The sequence below is a fragment of the Emericellopsis cladophorae genome (genome assembly GCF_022114955.1).
Source record: "Emericellopsis cladophorae strain MUM 19.33 chromosome Unknown NODE_54_length_149988_cov_118_678836, whole genome shotgun sequence".
Lineage (NCBI taxonomy): Eukaryota > Fungi > Ascomycota > Sordariomycetes > Hypocreales > Bionectriaceae > Emericellopsis > Emericellopsis cladophorae.
Window position 1 is genome coordinate 15,245 of NW_026250979.1, and position 23,127 is coordinate 38,371.

Below are 23,127 nucleotides of genomic sequence, written 5' to 3' on the forward strand. Positions count from 1 at the left end.
GTCTATCTTGGGATACATCATATTCTTAGCTGGATGCGTACGCTGCGGTTGCTCTTAATCGTTTTTTATCATGTCTGTGAAAAGAAGTGGATGATGTCCGTCATTGGATAAGAAGACACGCGCCTGTTCCTACTTCGAGGCCTATACTTTTTTCTTTTCTTCGTGGTGTTACTAGAGGATTGGAGGAAGACACATGGCGCGTGTGATCCGGGGGTTCGTGGCTGCCTTTCTTGTGCATAGTTCATGATGGGAGTGGTGGCGATCACCGGATATCCTGGTGGGGTTTGTGTCCGTGTGTAGGTTCGTATAAACTGTTGTATAGACAATCGAACCAGTGAACAGAACATGTATCGGGAATCTGTGTGTGTATCCATCGCAAAAAACTCGACATCTCTTATCTATGCCCCCCTCGACCTCGCCCCCGGCCGCCTCGAAAGCCATCATATGGGCCACCCCATCTGTCTCCTCCCCTGCCACGACCCCTGCTCCGTCCTCTCCCACGATAGCCGCCTCCATCATCTCTATGGGATGGTCCCGTAGGATGTTGCGGTGGCGGCGGGATAGGCTCGTCAACCTCGACCTCGTACTCCTCAAACTCCTCGGTGAAGTATGTCCTCACCGTGTCGCGCTCTGCACCGGCTGCTTCCGGATCAAACACAAACCGCATGGTGCTGTCCTGCCCTTTTGGTTTGAGCGACGTCCCCGACGAAGCCGGTGTGGCGGGTGATGTGACCGAGGGCGTGTAGGCGTTGCTCGCGTCCTCGCCGTTCATCACCGACGGCGTGGCCTCGCAGCGAGGGCAGTAGGGTGACAGGTGGCGCGGCATATCCTTGCCTTCCAGATCGCGGTTGAGTTTGATCTTTATGTCCATCAACAGTTGTATGTCAAACTGTGTCCCGAGGCGGGTGGACTTGGGGTGCTGGATGTACAGGTCGAGGAGGTCGAGAATGGTTTCCATGATGGCGGGACGGGAGTATTGGCGTTTCGACTGGCCAAAGTCAATGGCGCGCTCGACGGTGGCGGGATCTCCGCCCAGGAGGCGCGCGGTGAGCTCGACAATGGCCATGACCATGGAGAAGGTGGTGCGTTTGATAGGGATAAAGGTCTTGTACATGTCGATGCTCATGGCGTAGGCCGTCGCGAAGAAGGGCTGGCCTGTGGGATCGTCTCGCGCCAGGACATGGCGGATGGTCTTGACGAGCAGTTTCTGGGGGTACCGCGTTCGAAAGTCGAACCCGATAGTCTCCAGGATCAATCTCTCCAACCCTATGATGACCTTGCTCGGTCCCTCAAAGACCTTGTCGTCCGGCGCGAGTGGCTTGTCGGGGTTCTTGATGTTGTACGCCGCGGCGAGGATCTCCCGACTCTTCTTGATGGTGTCCTCGACCTTGCAGGCGACGAAGAGGCTGGCCATTGCCGCATCCTGGTAGCTGTAGTCGGCGTCGCGAAAGGACAGACGGAAGCGGTGAAAGTAGACGCATGACGTCGCAAAGGTGCGCACGGGCAACTGCAGATGCGTGCGTACAGAATTGAGGAGGGACACGCCTTGGAGACGATGAGTGTCCTCGCGGGACGAGACGAGGGAGCGGATGATGGCATCTGGGGTGTACTGGTTCGAGGAGCGGATATGGCCTGGGTGAGGGCCTACTTTGACGGGTTTTGCGTGGTCGCCGTTCGACTGGCGCTCGGTTGGGGGAGGCATAATGCCTCGCAAAAGCGCTTGTGGCGGTCGAGACGGACAATCGTGGACTGGGTCAGGACTCGGGAAGAATGCGACGAGGCTGTTGTCTGTCGGAGCTGTCGCTGGGAATTAAACAAAGGCGATCTCGTCGGACCGCAGCTTTTCAAACAAATCTCTATCTGGCTCGAAAGGTTGCGAACAAATAACAGGTGCGGCCGTCTACGTTGGTGGGACGCGTCGAGCCGGGATCTGGCAGTATCGCGATAATTTCTGGCGTTGGTGAGGCTGCGATTGCGCCGGAGACGACTGGAAGTGTAGCAGTAGCAGAGAAGAGCTCAATTCGCACTGTGTATACACGAATGTAGGACACTGACACAGTGCGCAATAGGTCATCCCTAGCAACGGGATAATGGCACGGCACGCTGCTTTTCGAATTTCTGCTGGCTATTTGATAAACTGAGAGATATCCCTGGAGCACATGCCGATCTCAACGCGGTTACGACAAAATGCGCTGACTGTCTGTGACTAAGGGTGCGTAATGAATGATGGTATCACCAAGCCCAGCGAACACCATGTCAGACAAATTGACCAACGACAAAAGCGCGACGGCAAGTAAGCCCATCTGGCACAGTTCATATTTTGAGCTTTGAATAGTCTAGTGTGACTCAAACCACTGGCCTCTGCAACCCTGAAAGCCTGGCTCGAGTCTTCATGTACATGACTCCCAAACGCCAGGACCCTAATGATTTGGAGGAATAATTCCCCTCAGCCCGCAACCAACCACCTGTCCGTAGTGCTCCATCTGTCATCTTTGTCGGTTAGTCTGAAGCACAGCAGTATGAGAATGTGCGATAAAACATAGTAAACACTGTCGGGTGAACTCAGTGCATGAGCACGACACATCCTTTTCCAGTCGAACGTTGGAAATTCCACGCATAACATTTCGATGAATTGGCAGGAAAGCAGAGATAGCCAAATCAACTTACTGTGTTTCAAACTTCATTCCATATCTGTCGACGAGACTGTCGGGTGGAAAGGAATCAAGCCGCTGTTCTCGCCAATGAGAGGGAACAAAGGCCTAGTCGCTGCCATGGCAGCGAATGAAGCCACGAGGAGAATTGAGAAGTTCATCTTGGCAAGGGTCGTTGTGTGGTAGATAGTTTGGAGTTGTAAGTCGGTTTGCTTGGCAATAGGTCGAATTCGCTGGGTCCCTGGAGCCTGCCAAGAGATGCCAAGATTGATGTAGTGAGAGAAGAATTAGAGATGTATGAAAGTTGGAACGATAGTGCTGCACGTGAGTTTGTCAAAGAAAGAGTGTGGTAATGATTGATTGTTTGGAATGTGTAGAAAGTGAGGAAGAAGAAGCACAAACGAGAAAGCACCAGCAAAGAGGGAGAGATCAGCTAGTTAGATGCCCACACACGCGGCCGGCTCACTTGTTGAGCGGGCTATCTCAAACTTCTGGAGCTTCAAAGCCTCCTCCTGGGGTGACGCAGCCAGTTCCGTACGCAAAGCTGCGGTTAGCACCTAACAGCCATCCCCTGAGAGATCTTGGTGCTGCGAGTTTGCGATCGACAGGTGATCGATGGGGCGAGCACTGCCTCTCGGCGAATGGCACAGGCCGGCAACGCGGCACTTGCTATCGGTGTACTAGCGCAGCAGAAGCGCCGGGTTCTCTCCTGTTTCAGAGATCAAGGGCAAAAATATCCAACGGTGGCGCTGGTCGCGTAATCTCGAACGCGAGACCATGGTGTTTCGAGAACAGGTCGATGTGGCCCGGTGGGCGGACGTCGGGAGTGGTCTAGAAGTGGCAGTGCAGCAGTGCGGCCTGTCGCTTGGCACCCCGTCGTCGTTTGATGAAGTTTGAAAAATAATGTGAGGCAGGTACCTAGACGGTGCTGGACCTTGATGCGTGGTCATTACCTACGACTAAGGTACCTTAGCAATGACCAAACGCGACGGCAACGTCAGATCACGTGCGCGGCACCTGCCGAGGCGTTGTTCCCACTCTGGACCCCTGGACTCTGGCCGACGCATTCGCATCCCGATCATCAACAGCAACTCACCTAACTTCTATCCCTCAGGGCTTCGCTAGGCGCAGCGCAATCCTTGGCACACAGTATGCTTCCAGCTACTGGTGTTGAGCTGTAGCCGCTCGCTGAGGATAGCGAACAGCAGGACTCAGACGATGAAAGATTTTGGGCTCAATGTTCAACGACCGTGACTTCAAAAGAGTCACAGTCACACTACACTACGCGACCGTGTTGGTGCTGAAATGCCCCGAGACAGGCGTACTTACGCCGCAGAACCGGTAGCATGCTTGTTGGTACAGTAGGTAGCGGCGGCCCGCGTCTGCCTTGCATACAAAGCGAGGGGGGCTGGCCGCTGGGCTGACCAGCTTGGGCTGGGGGGCGTCCCGTCTGTAAGTAGGTGATTGTCGCCAAACCGACGACGAGTGGCCAATTGCGATATGCTTCAGGACTCTCTCCTTCTCTTGTTGTGATACGGCGCGCTTGATCTAGCCCAGCACACAACACCTGTCCTCCTCGTTCCGAAACTTGTCATCAGCGACCTCTGCAATGTCTGGATTGGAGGTAGCGGCTGGGGTGATGGCGGTCGTCACCATCGCCGCGCAGGTGGCAGGCCTGGCAATGGACTACGGGAAGAGCGTGCAAAGTGCCTTTGTCGAAATGAATAAGCTGCTGGAGGAGGTGAACAGGCTCAAGCACACGGCAGAACGCGTGCAAGCCCTCCTTGACGGGCCGCAGGGCCACTCGCTCCGTGCTTCCAAGCCGCTCCGCGAGGCACTGGATGAAGCGCTGCCGCTGCTGGAAGCCACCAGGGAGAGGCTTGTTCCGCCTCCTCATTCTGGCAAATGGAAGCGGATGTTGAAGCGAGCAGGCTGGTCGGCTCGGAGCAAGGGTATCGACGATATTGCTGTTGGTCTCGCAAGATGTGCGCAGAACATAACGAATGCTCCCCAGGTCGATCAGACGTACATCCTAGCTGGCTTGGATAGGGATCAAGTCTTCGAGAGACTGCCTCATGTTGGCGCAGCCGCATATAACTCCTACGCCGAGGAAAACGAAGCATTTTGTCTACCAGGAACGCGAACAGATTTGCAGCACACGATATTGGCGTGGGCGAAGGATCCCGCCTCGAGCACCCTGTTCTGGCTTCACGGCATCGCTGGTACAGGCAAGTCAACCGTAGCTCGAACGATCGCCAGAACCCTTGATTCGGACGGTAACCTCGGTGCCAGCTTCTTCTTCAAGAGTGGCGATGGCGATCGTGCCAAATCGTCCAAAGTCATCACCACCATTGCGTCGCAACTGGCTGCCGGCGACCCAGAGTTGGCCGCACTGCTCAGGAAGACCCTTGCTTCCGATCCATTGTTGCCCGACAAGTCTCTACAAGAGCAATTCCAGAAGCTGATATATGAGCCGTGGACAGTACTACAAGACTCTTGCCGTCACGACCGATACCATGTCGTTGTACTGGACGCTCTGGATGAGTGCGACGACGCATCAAGCATCAAAGTACTCGTCCGCTTCTTTGCACAGCTGTCAACGCTCAAGTCACCGCGGCTGCTTGTTTTCGCTACCAGCCGGGCTGAGCTTACTGTGCGACTAGGGTTCCACGGCGTGCAGGCCACTTATCAAGATTTGGTGCTGCATGAGATCCCCGAGACGGTGGTAAAGGCAGACATTGCTGTATTCATCGAAACGGAGACAAAACGCATTCGCAATGACTACAACGGCACGACCATCAAAGCCCTTCAGCTGCCGGAGAACTGGCCGTCCAGGCCAGACTTGGAGGCGCTGGTCAGCATGTCTGTGCCGCTGTTCATTTTCGCAGCCACTGCCTGTCGCTTCATTGGAGAGCTGATGGAGGGCAAACCCCAAGAGCAGCTGGAAACGTTCCTGAGCTACAAAGATACGGGCGGCGGGAGCACTCTGGCAAGCACGTACACGCCCGTGCTGGATCGTCTCATGAGAGGAGTCCTCGACAGAGAGAAGCGTGTCTCAAACTTCCGCATGGTCGTTGGGACCATCATACTCGCAGAGACACCGGTCTCTGCAACCTTATTACATCGCTTACTTGATATTGATCTTGCGACTATTTGGGACATGCTCAATCTTCTCCATTCTGTTTTACGCGTGCCGGATACCAAGGTGGAAGGAAGTGAGAATCTGCCCATCAGACTTTTGCACTTGTCGCTCCGCGACTTTCTGCTCAATCCTCTGACTATTGAGCGACATGCACTCGGCATCAGCGAGAAGGAGACACACCGCTACATTGCGCAATGGTGTCGCATTACACTGAGTCGCAAGCTCACTCGTAATATTTGTCAATTGTCATATCCTGGTTCCTCCAGAAGGGACATTGAGTACGAGCAACTGCAGCAGCAAATGGCCCCTGACTTGATGTATGCCTGCTCATACTGGATGTCTCACACGGCCAAGGGCGGCGTGCCAGGTGAGATTTGCCACGAAGTCTTGCGTTTTCTTCAACAGTTCCTGCTACAATGGCTGGAGGCGATGAGCTGCATGGGGTCGACGCGTCATGTAGCACATGCTGTGCATAACCTAAGTCAGATACTCGACAATGGCCAAGAGGACCTATTGGATTTTCTCGAGGACACCAAATGCTTCATACAGGCGCATGCAACGCAGATCCACGAGGCACCGCTCCAGGTATACTCGTCTGCACTTGTCTTCTCGCCCAGATCAAGTATTGTGCGCCAGCGGTTCAAGGAGGGCGAGCCCAGATGGCTGTCTCAACTTCCCGCTGCGCAGGAAGACTTGGACTGTGTCGGGCTTACTGTCCCTTATACGCATAATGTCAGGAATTATGCGCTCTCTTCGGACGCCAAAATTCTGGTCACGTACAGCATGAGTGGTTATATCCGCAGATTCAATGCTCAAACCGGTCGCCTTATTGCACGCCTTCCACACAGGAGCGCAACCCCCAATTGCTTTGTCTTGTCCCGTTGCGCGACTTTCCTTGCTATAGGCTACTGCAAATACCTCAATGTGGCCGGGCAGGATGAAGCGGCCGGCAGCCTAAAAATTGTTCTTCTGGACACTGGGGAGCAGTCCTATGTGTTCGCCAATGCCGAAGTGGCGATTGGGTGTGTAGACTTTTCCCCCAACGGGCTGCTGCTAGCCTATGCCTCCAACGTAGGACGCGTATCGCTTCGGTCCGTGGTGAATGGCGAAGAGACACAATCGTTTAACTTTTCCATGGTGATGTGCCATTCCATCAAGTTCTCCTCGGACTCGCGGTACCTGGCTGTTCTTGGCACCCTCGACGTGGGTTCCAAATCAGCCATGACAAGCATTTCGAAGAAAATGGGCATAGCAATATGGGATGTCAGAAATTGCTCCATTGTATACGTCTGGGTAGATGTCGCTGAACAGGTCACGCGTATGATCACAGAGGGATCTATCATGCCCATCTCAGCCAGAGTCATTTTGTCTGATGCAAGCTCCGAATCGGCATATCTGTACAGCGTTGAGAAACCAAGGGTCCGAAGTCCGGAGATGTACCTGACGAGGATCAACGACAACTTGCCTCAAGTCCAGCGTTGGGTTCCTGAATGTAACCTGAAGCTGTCTGTGACAGGAACCCAAACCTCAAGAGGCTCGCACTCGTGAACCGTCAATCTCCAACAAGGGATGGGTTCAGAGAATTGAGGTACCTTTGTTTGCACGTCCAGATTTGGGCGGCATGAAAGCTGTGGTCCTGCCCGAAGCACGTCTCATCGGTGCGATTACTATCAAAGGTGTGAAGATATACAGAATGGTGCGTGGTGCTACGACACAAAAGTCCGCACCACATGTGCTCGGTCGTGAGTCGCGCGTGCTCACGGCCACAGAGTCCGATGATTACAATCTCTCTGTACTCCCGGCTTTTGCTCGATCGCCCTCGACCCTTGTGACAAGCCTGGCGAACAGCCCGTCGCGAGGCCGTCGCCCTCATTGTACAGAGGTTTCTGAGTATTTGTCACTCATCATAAGAGGCTATGATGACGGCGAGGTTTCCATCTTCAACCAGGATGGCTCCCACAAGATGACTTTCCGAGCCCAAGAAGGTCAGAATTGCGGCGTGATTGCTGTAGGCTGTTCTTCTATGGCACACGGCTGGCTACAATCACCACCGGGAAGAGCATCCGAGTCTGGCACTGGGACCACATCTCTCGTCCAGTCTTGACACACGAGGCTTACCACAATACAAGTTTTTTCCGCAGTTCCACATTGAAATTCTCGCCAGACCTCGGCTTCCTGGTCACTGCGGATCTCTCCAGTCACGTAACCTGGGGAGGTCGACCAGTGAGCGTGCATGTATTGGAATTACGGGATGCACCATACCCCGTACTTCAAAGACAAAACACATGCACTAGGCTACGTATAGCTGGCAATGCGGCTATCATTTCACCTTGCTCCAACCAGATTGCAGTTCTCGGAGAAGGGGACATTAAGCTGTACGACTGGCGCAGGGGTGAGGTCATCGTAGAACTGCCACATCTTGACTGCAGCACGCTGTTGAGATGGCCCTCGCCAGGGACGATATACACGGACCATGGATCCATTGATGTACCTGGAGCACAGAATACGATCCCGAAGGGGCTCAATGTTATCAAGCGGCGAGGTTGTCCTACGCTGGTGACGTTGAATGGGCATCCTATATTACATCTGCCCCCCGAATACTCATTGGGATGCTTTTGTGTTTCAAGCGAGAAGGACGCACTTCATGTCGTCATCTGGAAAAACTCCTACCAGGTGGACGTCCTTCGCTTCGACGAGAAAGAGCTCAACGTTGAGTTCCCCTTGCTGAGTGCACGCACCGGGGCCTGGGAACACCAAACCGCTTTGCGCGGTTGATGTGCATGTGCTCATCGGCAAGACTTCGTTCCTCTCTCAACGACAGTCTTCTTCAATTCTAGCATGAGTGGGACTTGAAAGTACACATTGCGTTATACAAAGCCACATCAGCAACTGAAAACCGAGGCAAACGTCACTCCACGAGTGTGATGCATCTACCATGTTTGTAGGTACCGTACTCACTCGACAAAGTCGCCAGCGCTGGTGTGTCTGGCTAGACAATAGCCCTGTTAGGAGTGGTGCTAATAGTGAGTACGGTACATGCATTTTCGTGGTACATATGCATTCGAGACACTGCACTAAGACGCCAAAGGAGGACCACACGCCATATATGTTACGGGGGTATTATCAAGCATACCCCATCTGTTATTGAGCATACCCAGTGGGGCTAAGTATGGCGTGGCGAGCTACAGCAGCCCTTGTTTAGGCGCATACCCACTGCCTCGTAGTATCGCCTTGAACTTTCAAGGCTATCGCTAACATACGAACATTAGAGCGTTATTCGGCCATAGCTAGTGCGTTATTTAGCTAGTGCGTTGTTCGCCTAGAACGTTTTTGTACTATCTATGCCTTCTCGCGGCGTCTAAGATACTCGAAGTAGTAAAGATAATATAAGTAGCCGTGGCCTACAAGTGCTACGAAATTCAGCTATAGGGCAGGGAGCCTCTACGCCATAGTATCTGCTATACGTACTTGACCCCAGTAGGTATGCTCAATAACAGATATGGTACGCCTGATAATATTTCCTAAATGTTTTGCGGTAATCGGTATAACGGTTGTCCATCAAGCCGCATGTTTGTAGGCATAGACACACGTGCAATACACCACAAACGAGTAAGGCTGTGGTCATGCTGGACAGTCCCTCCCCCTCCTCACATCACTCTCAGCATCGCTAACTACTCACTTTGCCATCATACACAGAGCCGTCCAATCGTTCTGGTTTCTGAAGTAACCATCCACCGGCTCCATCAGGTCGGTAAACTCTTTCACATACATCTTCTCACGTCGGACATCGAAGAGATGGCGCCAATGGATATCATCTGCGCCGCCTGATCTCCTGAAAACACGGCTTTTCAGAAAGATGGACCTTTCACCTGCAAGAATCGCAAGCTTGTCGTGGTAAGTTGACAAGGCATTTCCTTACTATTTGAAGAAACGAGAACTTCCACTAAGACAAATGACTTAGTACTGCGGTCCAAGATGTTAAAAATTCCACTGGACGTCTCACAAGACAGACTGCAAATCGCGCCTTGGCAAGGAAGATTATCGAGATCGGCATTTGCTGTTTCACTCGCAATTCCATCGAGTCGCGAAGCGTCGGTACTGGGAAGACGGTATCCTGCTACCGTTTGGGTCACCCCGTGGTGACTTCGTCGAGCCCAACCCGTGAGTGTCAGCCTGTCTGTGGGGAGGCATGTGACACTAACACTGTTGTAGGACTCTCTTCCAGGCTGCTGACGCATGGCCTTTGAGTGGTAGTGCCGTCCCTCTCAACGAATGGCTCTTGAATGATGTTGAAGCCACCTCGAGCGGGTCTACGACCAACTACATACATGTGAAGCTCTTCTACCATGTACGTGCCGTGTTGGGGTCATTTCTCCGTCGTCTGTCTGCCGTCAAGGCAACTCTTCGGATTCTGCATGTCGATGCCCGCGAGCTGCCAGACTGTGTTGAGCTGGACTCCTTCGATCGGATCGAGGTATGGAGAACTGAAAGAACGTATTCTTGCCGCTGCCCATCGCTGACGTGAACGCACCCTGGTGTCGAACATCTCAGATTGTGGCTACATTGGGCCGCATCGTACAGTCGCGCTCATGACGCCGCTGCTCCAGACACCCGCAGCGAACCCTAACGCGACCCTTATCACGCTGTTTATGAACATTATTGCCGAAACAATGACTCCCGAGGACGAAGTAGCCGGCATGGCCAAAGGAAGCAAGTCAACCAAGCAATTATTCAAGTACATGCAGCAGCCACCAACGGCATCAACTGGCGGAAACGGCAGCATGGAATCTTTCATGATGAAACTTGTATCCGCACCTGATTTCGTGAGACCCTATGACCGTTACTTCGACCGGTAAGTACAGGACGTCTTGGCGGGTGACCATACTTCGTAGATCTCTGACAGTGCCACCAGCGTTTTGAAGGAACTGGAGTTCGCCAAACTGGAAACACTTGTAGGAGCCACCGTGAAGGACAGGCACACGGTCATCGAGAAGTGGCCCTACAGACTGAAGCTCAATCCTGGTCAACCGGGGGCACAGCCGGGGGCACAGCAGGAGTTCGACAGGGCACTCTGCGGAGGTCTCTCAAGCAAGGAACGCTATGTCGAGTGGAAGAGAATAGAATGAACAGGGTTTCACTGTCAAGATCGCGAGACGTGTTTATGCTAGCAGATGATTGCGGAAGATGTCCACGAACAGCAAGGCAACCTTGGCCTCTTTCTCCGCCCCCTCCTGAGGCTAGCTAGTTTTTACCAGCGACGCAGCGCTCGCACTATTCGAAGATAAAATCGGGAAGACTGGTATCTCGTCTTGTGCGAAGAACATTTAAAGTAAGTTAAATTTAGAGTCTGCGAAGGTGCAAGGGGTGAGTTATACTATGTGCCCAAGCTTCCAATTACCGACATCCCGTCAACTCAGATGAACATGGCGTGCATCAAAGCCAACAGACCAATACCGAAGCCCGATGCTTTCAGGCCACTCGCGGCTCCGGGGATGTAGGTTGGAGTAGAAGGCAAGCCAGTCTCACTAGGAGACGCGGTCGGTGGTGGGTAGTCGGGCTCTTCGACACCAATGGGGCAATGCCAGTGATCCTCGTGAGAAGTACACTCGGTCTCGCCCTCCTCGCCATCATCGGTAGGCTCTTCGCCAGGGGCGTAGTCGGGCTCCTCGACTCCCTCGGGGCAGTGCCAGTGGTCACCGTGAGCCTCGCACTCGGTACCATTCTCCTCACCATCATCGGTAGGCTCTTCGCCAGGGGCGTAGTCGGGCTCCTCGACGCCCTCAGGACAGTGCCAGTGGTCACCGTGTGCCTCACATTGTCCAGGGTTCTCGGCACTGTCATCACCACCTTCGTCAGAGTCAGGAGGGTTTACTGGCTCCTCAACACCAGGAGGGCAGTGCCAGTGGTCACCGTGGGCTTCGCACTCCTCAGAAATATTATCAGCGCCATCGTCAGTGCCAGGAGGAGATGATGGTTCCTCAACACCAGGAGGGCAGTGCCAGTGGTCGCCGTGAGCCTCACACTCTTCAGTACCATCGTCACCGCCGGTATCACCATCACCGCCATCAGAGCCGGGGGGGGACGATGGTTCTTCAACACCAGGGGGGCAGTGCCAGTGGTCACCGTGAGCTTCACACTCGCCAGGGTTCTCGGCACCGTTATCACCACCGCCATCGGAGTCGGGAGGGTTTGCTGGTTCCTCAACACCAGGGGGGCAGTGCCAGTGGTCACCGTGGGCTTCACACTCGCCAGGGTTCTCGGCACCGTCCTCGTCATCGTCGCTATCGTCGTTATCACCGTCGTCGGAGTCGGGAGGGCTTGCTGGCTCTTCAACACCAGGGGGGCAGTGCCAGTGGTCACCGTGAGCCTCGCACTCTCCAGGGTTCTCGGCACCGTCCTCGTCATCGTCATCATCGTCGTCATCACCGTCATCGGAGTCGGGAGGGCTTGCTGGCTCTTCAACACCAGGAGGGCAGTGCCAGTGGTCACCGTGAGCCTCGCACTCTCCGGCGCCAGGAGGCGATGTCGAAGTTGGCTCTGGCTCTTCGGTAGGGGGGCTGGTAGGCTCTGGAACGCCTGGTGGGCAGTGCCAGTGATCACCGTGAGGCTCACACTCGCCCGGCTCCTCAGCATCTGTGGTGGTAGGAACAGCCGGGGGAGTGGTGGGCTCTGGGACACCGGGCGGGCAATGCCAGTGGTCACCGTGAGGCTCACATTCCTCTTCCTGGGGGGGAGGAGTAGTAGGTTGAGGGACGCCGGGAGGGCAGTGCCAATGGTCGTCATGAGGCTCACATGTCGCAGTGGACGAGGGTGCCGCCGTTGGGCACGACGTGATGGTGCTCACAGACGTGACAATGTTGAAGCCGGCTGATGTCAGCGCATGGCTGTCGTACCAACCGTAGGCGGAGACGGTGTTGCCTGGGGCCACCTCAAAGGCTTCGGTGTAGAAGGGGACGCGGGTGCCACTGAACGAGTGTCCTGATGTCGAGTACTCTGCGTTCATGGAGGACAGGAAGCTCGAGAAGCTGTCAACGGTGGTGTCAATGCCCAAGCGGGTAGTGACACTGGTCCTGCATAGATCAAACGTTAGTCTCGGCATGCTGACAAAACAGTCGTCCCTTTGCACGGGAAGGTTCTTGCTTACGAGCAATCGTCCTGGGCTGCAGACAGCCAGGCCTGACCCAAGGCCAACGTAGCGAGAGATACACGATTGAACATGTTTGCGAATCTGGCTATTGGTCCTGGAGCGCCAGTGCAATGGAAGCGAGAGACGGGGCTGTATGGCTTGGGGTTCCCGAGGCTGTACGGTCCGAGAGGCCATATTTATAACTCAGTCGAGTCTATGGATCAACAGAAACAAGACGTTCCCTTGCTTCTTGAAAACCTGTTGGTTCATGGTTCTCAGCCCGACCGAGGAGGGTTCTACAAGGAAGGCTGAAGGTCCAGAATCGGCGTGTCGTGGTGGACTAATGCAAGGTCAGGGGTAACGATGCGGTCCATCAGCCCGATTCAGGCTCTTTATGGAAAGGATTCCGGTCACTCGCTCGAATAGTAAACGAGGCCTCGTGGAAACGCGCGGGAAACCCTGCGATCTTGAACCCTGATGGTCTACCCGATGCTGCCAAGCAACGCCTCATCACATCCGTCACCTGCGGCCTAAAACGGTCCAAAAAGGTGCCAGCTCAGCTGCTGCATCGTCTGGATGACTTCTTACGAGAGGAGGAGTCTGGTTGAAGGTACATGTTGCGGGGGGAGGAGAATCAGCAATGGAGAGCTGCACGGAGTATTTTGTGTGTAGCCAAGTCTCGAGCAGTTTCGCCTCGCGAGATGCTCGACTAGACATTCGCTCTCCAATAGTCAGTAAACACAGTATTGCAGGACTTACGACCGCTCAACAAGATCTTGGAAGGAAAATGACGTTGGGAGGGCAGAATGAGAGTACAGCAAGGTACCATCATCCTGGGCCTGAGGGATATAACCCTTGTTCCCATCATCTGCAGGCTGACCAAAATGAGAAGAACCTTTTCAGCTAAGCATAATCGTAGTCACATGCGATACAATAACCTTATTGCTATGGTGATACGTGGTAATTCACAGCCCGTACTCCCCACGACAGATAGCCCCCATGCACATGTGTAGTCCATACATGTAGTCCATACACGCTGCGCGCTCCTCTCTGCACAACCTGAGCGGACAAAGAGTAGAGAATATCATTGGTTAGGACAGCTACCTTGATTCCAAAGGATTCGACTGATTGAATTGTCACTGGATGTGGAAGCCAGTCTCTCGTTGTGGGGGTTTGCAGCTATAGCGTAGGAAAGAAGTATAAAGGGGGCGTGCTTGGCTGCCGCTTGGACCAACACTTGACCAGAACCAACACGAACAGAACAAAGCACCAGGAGCAAACTCAATCACATCTTAGCTTTTCACTAGTTCGCACAATGGTCTCCCTCCGAAGCTTCCTAGCCATCGCGGCCCTGACGGCCTCCGCTGCGGCGAGTCCCGCCCCTCGTCAACCTCTCTCGCCCCTGAACAAGCGCGACACTTGCGAGTTCCCCATCCTTGACGAGTTCCCTGCTCCCCGCTGCTACGAGGTTGGCGCCGCTGGTACCTGCCAGTTCTGCTGTGTAGGCGGTATTGCCCTCCCATCGGAATACGACTGCCATTACGGCCACAGCGGCATCAACTGCGGCCAAGAGGGCTACAGTGGTTACGACCTCTGGCACTGCGACGATCACTAAGAGGTTTTAGTCTGCAACCCAGCTTGTTGTGAGTTGTCTGTGCCCCTGATGAAGCCTCTGGGGCTGACAAAAGGCAAGGGCATCCTGCTTACGGCTATGGGAACTTGGTGTGCGTGACAAGTGTCCATAGTTCATCGCCTCAAGACAAATAGCGTGAGGGGTGGGGAATGGATTGGAGTGAGACAGATGAAAGTGATAAGAAGGCAGAGAAATGAAAAATATCGACATTCGTTTTAGCTACGGTACGAAATCACGATCGAGTGAAAGCCCGATGAGCATTGAGCTATCTTGAACCCTCACTGTTGCTCATGAGCTCCAGCAGTAGTCTGACAAATTCTCCGACACGATACCAACGTCTTTTTGCTCGTCGTGTCGGGCTGTCGGTTGTTGTCCAGGAGACAAGTCTTTCACAGCAGTGACGCAGTTCCATGGGTGGGATCGAGTCCCAGGGGTGTTGATGAGTTCCTATTCAAGGCGACGAATTATGCGCCCACTATGGCTCAATCAGGGCCACTGCTGCAAAGCTCTCGCTCAGCTGCTTGTTGTCCTTGCCATCCTCCAGGAACTTCTTGGCCCCCAAAGTCAAGGCGTTCTCGCCCAGCATGTCTTCCTGGTTCCCTATCAAGCCACGCGCCAGGGGCTGCGCGCGGCGTCCATCAAGCTCCCACAGCTGACCGTCAGCACCCTTGACGAAGCAGACATAGTGCAGGTCGACCTGATCCTCCGCGTCGGGTGCCGCCGTGTCGCCGCCCGATGCAGCTACCTTGTACGCATCGGCAAGCTCTTTCGAGTTCTCCAGCAGCCTCGCCCGCTCCAGGGGGCCTAGATTGGTAGACTCGGTGATTATCTTGTGCAGTGTGGATCCTTCCTCTGTTGGGGGTCCTGAGCGTCAGTACTGTTCTGGCAATTCGTAAGATGGCAATGGTTCGCCCACCTAGCAAAGTGTCTTTGGAAGGTACATTGGCCACGGCGTGAAGAAGCGCCATGAATCCGCAAGCATTCTTGATCGTCTGCTTGAACCACATGACGGGCTCTTGAGGGCCCTTGCCGCTGTACTCCGTCTTTGTGTCCTCTGCCATCCGGGCGGTCTCATAGGTGGCCGTGACAGGGAAGACGAGCATGAGAGCATGTGCGGGCCTGGCGTAAAAGTCCATCTCTGACGGCTCGAGGGACCAGATTTGCTGAATCTCGAGTTTCTTGGAGGCGCCGAGCTGATGGATCAGATCAGTCATGAGCTCTGGATTGCATTCGAGGGGGATGAACGCGGGGGCGGCCGGCCCCGGGTCAGGGTCGACATTGCTGGAAAGGTTGGTCAGGGCTGCCATGGTTGTGTGTGAGGTTGGGGACGTATTGATGGATGGGAATACGATGCAAGTTGTTGTAGAGATGAGTGAGCAATGATGTTGACATGTGACATGAATTTGAAATGCTGAAACGTTAATCAACAAGCGACGTCATCCTGGATCTGGTGGGGCTTGATTACCCTGCAGTCGCAGAAGTCAAAGAAAGGTCTTAGAAAGTATTTGCCCGAAACACGATGTCTCTGAAGAATTGGCGAACAATCATCGCAGAAAGTCGTGAAGGATCAGACCATGACCTAATATTCATAAACGCATTTCCATACGTAGCGGTTCACCACATAGTCAGTCTCGGTAATGACTTTGTACCCCGGCGTTTCTTAGCAAGCATCTTCACTGCTAGATTCGATAAAACAACGAGACACGCGCTGTTGAACCTTTCTTTACCGCTGTATGATCTGTTGATCCAAAATTCGCCATTTCGACCACTTTGGCGCCATTTACTGATGTACGCAAGTGATATCATCAAGTTATGACAATAGCCCCTACAAGCCGAGTGATTGGGGCTGCGCGCCTCAGAAAATGGCTGAAATCCTTGTGACCTTTTGAACTTCCCAATGAAGGTCAATTTGTACTTCCGAGCATTGGTGGGCTTTGAGACGAACTCGAGGTACGAATGTGGAGATGTGCCAGGCTCGGCACAGCTTGACTTGTCGTTGCGTAGAAATGTATACTCAGCCGAGGTTAGCTCCAGTATGCGGACTGACTTTTGGCACGGCATCTTATGCGCATTTGCTCCTCTCAATGGCTAAGTTGTCGAAACTAAGTCCACGTGTGATCAACAGATCCAAGCAAGTGGCATATTTCATTTATCTTGCTGACTGCGAAGAACTAGGGGCCGTCTAGATGATACCTATACGACACACGAGACGTGCATTAGCGTCAAGAGCTGCTCGATGCCGTGCCCATAATTCCCAAGGACCGATCTCGTATCTTATAAAGGGGAAGAATGTTGTCAAATGTCGACCAAGAACAGTGTTTTCTTTCATTTCACTAATTTCATCTACTCACTTCGCAATGCCTGAATCCAGCAGCCCTCTTTCCGTTCTCATCACTGGCGCAGCCGGTGGTTTGGGCCGAGTGATCGCAACCACATTTCTCGAGAAAGGTGCCAACGTCGCCATTTGCGACGTGAACAAGGAGCGCTTGGCAGAGACCTCGGACCTCTGGAGCACAAAGTACCCCGGAAAGTTCATTGCGCAACACGCCGATGTTTCCTCCCTTCCAGAGATGGAGGCATTCGTCCAGGCGATCGTCGCCCAGTTTGGCCGTTTGGATTTGCTCATCAATAATGCTGCCATCCTCGACAAGTTTGAATCGGCCGGTACATGCTCGCTGGAACTATGGGATCGAGTCCTGGGTGTGAACATTACGGGGGCGTTCATCTGCAGCAAAGTGGCCATCCACCAGATGCTGGCGCAATCGCCCCCGGGCGGTTCCATCATCAACCTCGGGTCCAACGCCTCCGTCTGTGGCACCGATGGAGGTCTGGCTTATACAGTGTCCAAGCACGGTGTGCTTGCTTTGACGCGGAACACGGCAGCGTACTATCTAGACAAGGGCATAACGTGTACCATGGTGCAGTTGGGAGGGTTGGCGCACACCAACATCCAGGACTCGATGGCTCACGGCTTCGACAAGGAAGGCATCGCGCTGATTAACAAACACATGGGTGGTTTTGAGTACGGCGTAAACGATGTTCCGTTGGAGGACGTGGCCAATTTCTGTGTCTTTCTGTCGGACAAGGAGATGGCAAAGACAATGAATGGGGCTGCCGTACCCTTCAACCGCAACTGGCCCGCTGGACATTGATTAGGATACGAGGCGCATAAGATCATGAGGAAGAAGCGTCCTTTGCTAACATCCGGATATGCCAAACCCATTCAATACACAAGCCAAAAAAAAAAAAAACACCAAACATATCGCTGCACGCTCAAATCTCCACGTAACCTACCTACATCATGACAAACGAATTACCGTTCCCAACCTCCTTGAAATCCACATCTTTCCCTCCCTCGCGCTCGAGTGCCCAGTCAAGCGTCCGTGCCGTGTCAAACGTCGTCGCCCGTAGAACCACGCCTTTATAGCCAAGTTCGGCCTCATGGGACATGATCCAGTACTTGCTATCCGTCTTGCGGTACATCCTCAGTCCAGCCTCAGCACCGTGTGTCGTGCGCCAGAATCGGGTGGTGAACGACTCCTTAAGTCCGTGGAGGAGGGCGAGTTGCCTCGTCGGGGGCTTTGAGGCCAGAAAAGCGTTGATCGGGGAGCCGTCTTGATACAGGGACTCGGTACCATGTGGGGAATCTAGGATCGATTCATGGATGACCTCGCCAGAGGCCGTGGTGTGTGTCCAGACAAAGACGCCGACGAAGTTTAGGAAGCTCTCCCCCGGTAGTTTAAATGCCGTCAGCCACTCCGGGAATGGAGATGGGCGCACATTGTCGCCCTGCCACGTGTCTAGGGACGCATCGAGTTCTGTCAACGTCGTGATGCTTTCAAAGTGCTGCCACGGGGAGACCTTGGCGACAACCTCCTTGGACCCGATGAAGGGGACGCGCTTGTCAAAGGTCTCGAGCGTTGGGCGATGGCAATGATCGACTTCGTCGAGAAAGAGGAAGATGGCATCCACTGCTCCGTTGTATCCGTCTTCATGGGTTTCACTGCGGACTCGGATAACACCGTTGTGCTCTTTGGCCACGGTCGCCGCTACTTGCTCGATGGCGCCCGCCGCTTCCTGGACAGCATCGCCGTGCCCCATGGCCGCCTTAGTCTTTAACGAGATGTGCACCAGCCATGATGAAATCTTTGTCGTTGGCCCCGTCAGCCAGGGCTCGAAAGCGACGTGGTAGAAGTACTTGGCGCGGCCGTCCTGTTCAGGGCGGGGGAAGCTAATGAGCCACGAGTTGTCGCCGTTGAGGGAGGTCAGTATAGGTCGGAGGGGCCACGTAAGGCTGACCTCGAGCGTTTGGGCGCGATCATCGGACATGGTGATTTTAGTCAAAGAGGCGCGACGGTGAGTTGGGGAGAAAGGAAGGGGATGCGCATGTCAGCATTGCTGTAGATCGTTCTCCGCAAGTGGCGAAGCTGACACGAACTCAATTTGTGTCACATCAATAACAGGGAGACAAAGGCCAGCATTGCTAATAATGGTAGGAGATGAGTTTGCTAACGTAGACTGTCTGAAGCGGCAATGAATTTGCACGAGTTCGAGGTTGATTCCCGGTTTGTCATCGTGAGGATCAACGCTGCGCATTTCGCATGAGAAAGGGTGCGCGGCAAGAAACTACGAAGTGTTCGTAGATGGTCCATGTTCCTACTGTATAATGATAATAAATAGGCTACATATTTGCTCAATATACGCGGATGCATTCCACTCTGGTCGACAAGTCCTCAACCCCATGTTCCTCCACCACCCGTCCGGCCACTCTTCTTCTGCGCACTGATGCGCCAGTCGTCCTCCGTCGCGAACTTGTTGTACAGTGGCTGTATCCTCTCGGCCTGCTTCCTCTTGCTCAACTTGTCCGTCGGCGCCACCTTGAAGAACGTGGGCGCCGCCTCCACGAGCCACTTGGGCTCGATGCTCGTCGTATAGTGCATGTACTCCTTGGACGTCAGGACCAGCGTGTGGTACACAACCCACTCGGCCTGCTTGCCGAAGAGCGCGGAGCTCGGGTGCAGGTAGACGGGCGTGCCCTCGATGAGCGTCTTGTAGCCCTCCTGAGGGTCCTTGCGCGCAGTGTTCCGGAAGAAACCCGCGCACAGGGCTTGGCGTACCTTTTGCGTGTTGCGACCGCAGGAGGCGATGGGGTGCCGGTGGCGCTTCATGGTGTCTTCGAGCTGGTTTCGAATGTCCTTGGCCAAGCGCATGGCGCGTGCTTGGATAAAGTTCTCAAAGCACCACGGGTTGGAGAAGCCGCTGTTCTTCCACCCGTTGTAGACGTTGAGGAGGGTCAGGTGATCGCCGTGCGGATCGTGGAACTTGGATTTCTTCTGGTCGGCCTGGGATTGCTTCTCTTTCGGTCGGTAGAAGACAGTAGGCAAATTGAGCATGGCCACAACCGTGAGCATCTCGTCGGAACAGCCGTGATCGACAGCTGCGATGACGACCTTTGCCAGCGACGGTTCCATGGGAAAATCTGCCATCCTTCGTCCTAGGCGCGTCAGGAGTCCTTCGTCGTCCAGCGCCCCTAGCGCGTACAACTCCTCCAATGCTGTCAGCATCGTGTTGATGGGTGGGGGATCCATAAAGTCAAAGTGCAGCAGATCATTGATACCCATGGCTTTCAGCATGAGAATCGTTAATGCCAAGTTCTGCCTCTGGATTTCGGGGATCGTAGTGGGCAGCATCTCAGACTGGTACGCCGCCTCTGTGTACAGGCGGAAGCATTTTCCTGGACCTGTACGTCCGGCACGACCAGCTCTCTGGTTGGCTTGAGCCTGCGAGATGGGCGTGACCACCAACGAGTCCATGCCCAGCTTGGGGTCGTACGCGTTCTGCTTGACGAAGCCGGGGTCTACGACGTAGTAGATGCCGTCAATGGTGATGGACGTCTCAGCAATGTTGGTGGCAATGACAACTTTGCGTGCGCCTGGCGGTGCCGGCTCGAAGATGCGACTTTGCATCTCTGGCGGAAGCTGCGAGTACACGGGGAGGATCACCAAATCAGGCACATTCGGTCCCAGCGCTTTCATCCGCTCGTGTAACACCTCGCATGCCGTGTCGATTTCTTCCTGACCCGTGAGGAAAAGTAGAATATCTCCTTTGGGCTCTGTCAGATGAATCTGCATGATGGTGACCAGTGCGGTGTCCAGGTAGTCGGATTCTGGCTCTTTGGAATAGAGCACCTCCACGGGGTACGTTCGACCTGGGATCGTGAAGATGGGGCATTCGTTGAAGTACGCCGAGAACTTGTCCGCATCGAGTGTCGCAGAGGTGACAATCACCTTCAAGTCGGGTCGACGCTTCATGGCCTTCTTTAACAGAGCGAACAGGACATCCGTGCTAATGGTACGCTCGTGCGCCTCGTCCAGCATGATGCAGGAATATCGTTTGATGTCCGGGTCCACCAAGATCTCTCTTTGCAGCATACCGTCCGTCATGTACTTGATCTTCGTAGCAGGCGATGTGCAGTCCTCAAAGCGAATCGTGTATCCGACTTCTTCGCCCAGCTTGCAGCCAACTTCCTTCGAGACACGATCAGCGACCGACTTGGCGGCCACTCGTCGTGGTTGCGTGCAGCCAATCATGCCATTATTGGCAAAGCCAGCTTCGGCGAGATACTGTGTCAACTGTGTTGTCTTGCCCGAGCCAGTCTCGCCAACGACGACCATGATCTGATTCTCCTCCACAGCCTTGATAAGCTGATTTCGGAACGCAAAGACCGGGAGCGACTCGCGCTGCTCCTTCATGCTCATTTCCGACCGTTTCGTCGGTGCCTGTCCAGGCTTGTTGATGGTCTTCTTCCATTCGGGCACTTCCTCGTCTCTGGCTGCCGCGCGCATGTCGGACGCAAACTTGCGCTTGTCAGGGTCGGCCATGGGGTCATGCCACGACGAGGCCAGATTCTCCTTGGTCTCCCCCTTCTTGGCCGCATCGGCCTCCTGCTGCTTTAGCTCCTTGCGCTCCTTTGCGAGTGCTGTTCCCGACATTGCTGATCGGTTCATCGAGCCATCCGGGGCTTTGACGACGCGGATGGGGGACAATTCCAGGGACTGTTTGGTCTGGCCTGCCAGGAACGGCGGCTCCTCTTCTCGTACTTCAATGTCAACATCCTCCTCTAGTTCTAGATCGCCTTCACCTCGTAATGTCGCATTGTAATCCTCCTCGAGATCAGGGTAGTCGGACGCTTTCGCCACTCCCGAGGCGATCAACTGTCGAATTTCCCATCTCTCTGGCGAAGTCATTCTCTTCTTCTGCCGTTGAGGGGGGCCTAGATCATCCCTCGGCATAGGCGCACCTGAATCGAGTCCGTTGCGCCCTGCCCCTCCTATCGCCTCCATGTTCGCACCAGTCGTCAGTCGCGCCTGTGGCTCCAGATCCTGCCCTGTCTGCTGGTCGACATCGCGCATCGATAATCCTATCCTCTTGCCCTCGATGTTGCTCACTTTGACAAAGACGTGCTGTCCAATAGCGACCAAATCGGACGGGTGGTTCACGCGCTGTCCAGCTACCAACCGTGACACATGGACAAGCCCGTCCACCTTGCCGCGGACATGATGCAGGTTGACGAAAGCGCCAAAGTCCTTGACCCCCGTGACGTGACCCTCGTAGATCTTGTGTAACTGTGGTTCGTCGTCGATGTCTGGTTCCGGCGCCCTCTGGATGTGCCCCTTGTAGTCCTCGTCCTCGTCTCGCCGACGGCCGCGACTTTTGCGCGAGGGCTTGAAACCTTCCCGCCAGTCCTCATCACCGCGCTCTTGTGAGCGTGACCGGGATCGGTACTTGTCTCTTTTCCGTCTCTCGCGCGACCGGGATCTATCTCGCCTGCGTCGTCGTGATTCTTTGTGGTCGTCGCCCGGACTTCGACTCCGTTTCCTGGACTTTTCTGGTCTTTGCGCCTTGGGCTCAAGGCTTTCCAAGAGCGCCAGTGTATCGTCGATAGCATCGGCGCCATTCTTGTCCGGCATGGCGAGCCCACTGAACACCTTCTCCTTCTCTTCGATGGTCCTCGAAGGGCGGTGGTCTTCTGCCTGGGCAGGCGCCTTCTTGCCTTTCATCTTGGGATGCATCGTCATGACCAGCCGGTCGATGCTGTCCACCAGACTGGGCGGGAATTCGGCGCCCGTTGCTTCGAGTTTGCTGCGAAAGCCATCGCTGCTGTCGCTGTCCACGCGCTGGGCAATGAGAAACTCTGCGAGTGTCTTGTCCCCAACCCCGACGTGATTCTGGAGTTCAGACGTAACCTTGGAGACAAGCGAGAGAATCTCGAGGTTGAGAAGGTCGTCCATGATAGGATGGGCGCGCACAGCGGGATGCGTGGAGGGAATAGTACAGAAAAGTCACCAGTCGCGCAACCAAACTTCTCGGATCTAGAAATCCTCGGTGAGCGGAATGCTGATCTCGGTGAGGCGGTCTCCATCCCTCGGTGAGTCCATGACACTAGGCCAGACTCGGGATCGGTCAGGGCTCCAATCACCGATAGCGTGCTGCGTCATACGCCGCGCAGGCAGGCTGCGCATCTCTTCCTGGGCACCGCCACGCTCCCGTCTTCCAAGTCAACCTTCGAGCTATC

General features: G+C 54.5%; 8 protein-coding genes across 8 annotated transcripts; 4 read left to right on the forward strand and 4 right to left on the reverse strand.

Moving 5' to 3' along the window:
* Positions 1–394: 394 nt before the first annotated feature.
* J7T54_004493 (CTD kinase subunit beta-like protein) lies at positions 395–1,702 on the reverse strand (the record flags this gene model as incomplete). Its single annotated transcript, XM_051509078.1, has 1 exon — positions 395–1,702. The coding sequence occupies one exon, from the start codon at positions 1,700–1,702 to the stop codon at positions 395–397; it is 1,308 nt and encodes a 435-aa protein (XP_051359855.1).
* Positions 1,703–4,260: 2,558 nt separating this feature from the next.
* Positions 4,261–7,341, forward strand: J7T54_004494 (uncharacterized protein; the record flags this gene model as incomplete). Its single annotated transcript, XM_051509079.1, has 1 exon — positions 4,261–7,341. The coding sequence occupies one exon, from the start codon at positions 4,261–4,263 to the stop codon at positions 7,339–7,341; it is 3,081 nt and encodes a 1,026-aa protein (XP_051359856.1).
* A 2,308-nt stretch (positions 7,342–9,649) lies between these two features.
* Positions 9,650–10,919, forward strand: J7T54_004495 (uncharacterized protein; the record flags this gene model as incomplete). The annotated part of the gene is made up of 4 exons (XM_051509080.1): positions 9,650–9,687; positions 10,006–10,141; positions 10,401–10,645; positions 10,706–10,919. The coding sequence occupies 4 exons, from the start codon at positions 9,650–9,652 to the stop codon at positions 10,917–10,919; spliced, it is 633 nt and encodes a 210-aa protein (XP_051359857.1).
* Positions 10,920–14,234: 3,315 nt separating this feature from the next.
* On the forward strand, positions 14,235–14,534 carry J7T54_004497 (uncharacterized protein; the record flags this gene model as incomplete). The annotated part of the gene is made up of 1 exon (XM_051509081.1): positions 14,235–14,534. The coding sequence occupies one exon, from the start codon at positions 14,235–14,237 to the stop codon at positions 14,532–14,534; it is 300 nt and encodes a 99-aa protein (XP_051359858.1).
* Positions 14,535–15,027: 493 nt separating this feature from the next.
* J7T54_004498 (uncharacterized protein) lies at positions 15,028–15,859 on the reverse strand (the record flags this gene model as incomplete). The annotated part of the gene is made up of 2 exons (XM_051509082.1): positions 15,028–15,404; positions 15,469–15,859. 2 exons carry the CDS (start codon positions 15,857–15,859, stop codon positions 15,028–15,030), a joined length of 768 nt encoding a protein of 255 aa, XP_051359859.1.
* Positions 15,860–16,909: 1,050 nt separating this feature from the next.
* On the forward strand, positions 16,910–17,704 carry J7T54_004499 (uncharacterized protein; the record flags this gene model as incomplete). The annotated part of the gene is made up of 1 exon (XM_051509083.1): positions 16,910–17,704. One exon carries the CDS (start codon positions 16,910–16,912, stop codon positions 17,702–17,704), a length of 795 nt encoding a protein of 264 aa, XP_051359860.1.
* A 142-nt stretch (positions 17,705–17,846) lies between these two features.
* On the reverse strand, positions 17,847–18,881 carry J7T54_004500 (uncharacterized protein; the record flags this gene model as incomplete). Its single annotated transcript, XM_051509084.1, has 1 exon — positions 17,847–18,881. One exon carries the CDS (start codon positions 18,879–18,881, stop codon positions 17,847–17,849), a length of 1,035 nt encoding a protein of 344 aa, XP_051359861.1.
* Positions 18,882–19,285: 404 nt separating this feature from the next.
* J7T54_004501 (Pre-mRNA-splicing factor ATP-dependent RNA helicase-like protein) lies at positions 19,286–22,843 on the reverse strand (the record flags this gene model as incomplete). Its single annotated transcript, XM_051509086.1, has 1 exon — positions 19,286–22,843. One exon carries the CDS (start codon positions 22,841–22,843, stop codon positions 19,286–19,288), a length of 3,558 nt encoding a protein of 1,185 aa, XP_051359862.1.
* Positions 22,844–23,127: the final 284 nt, after the last annotated feature.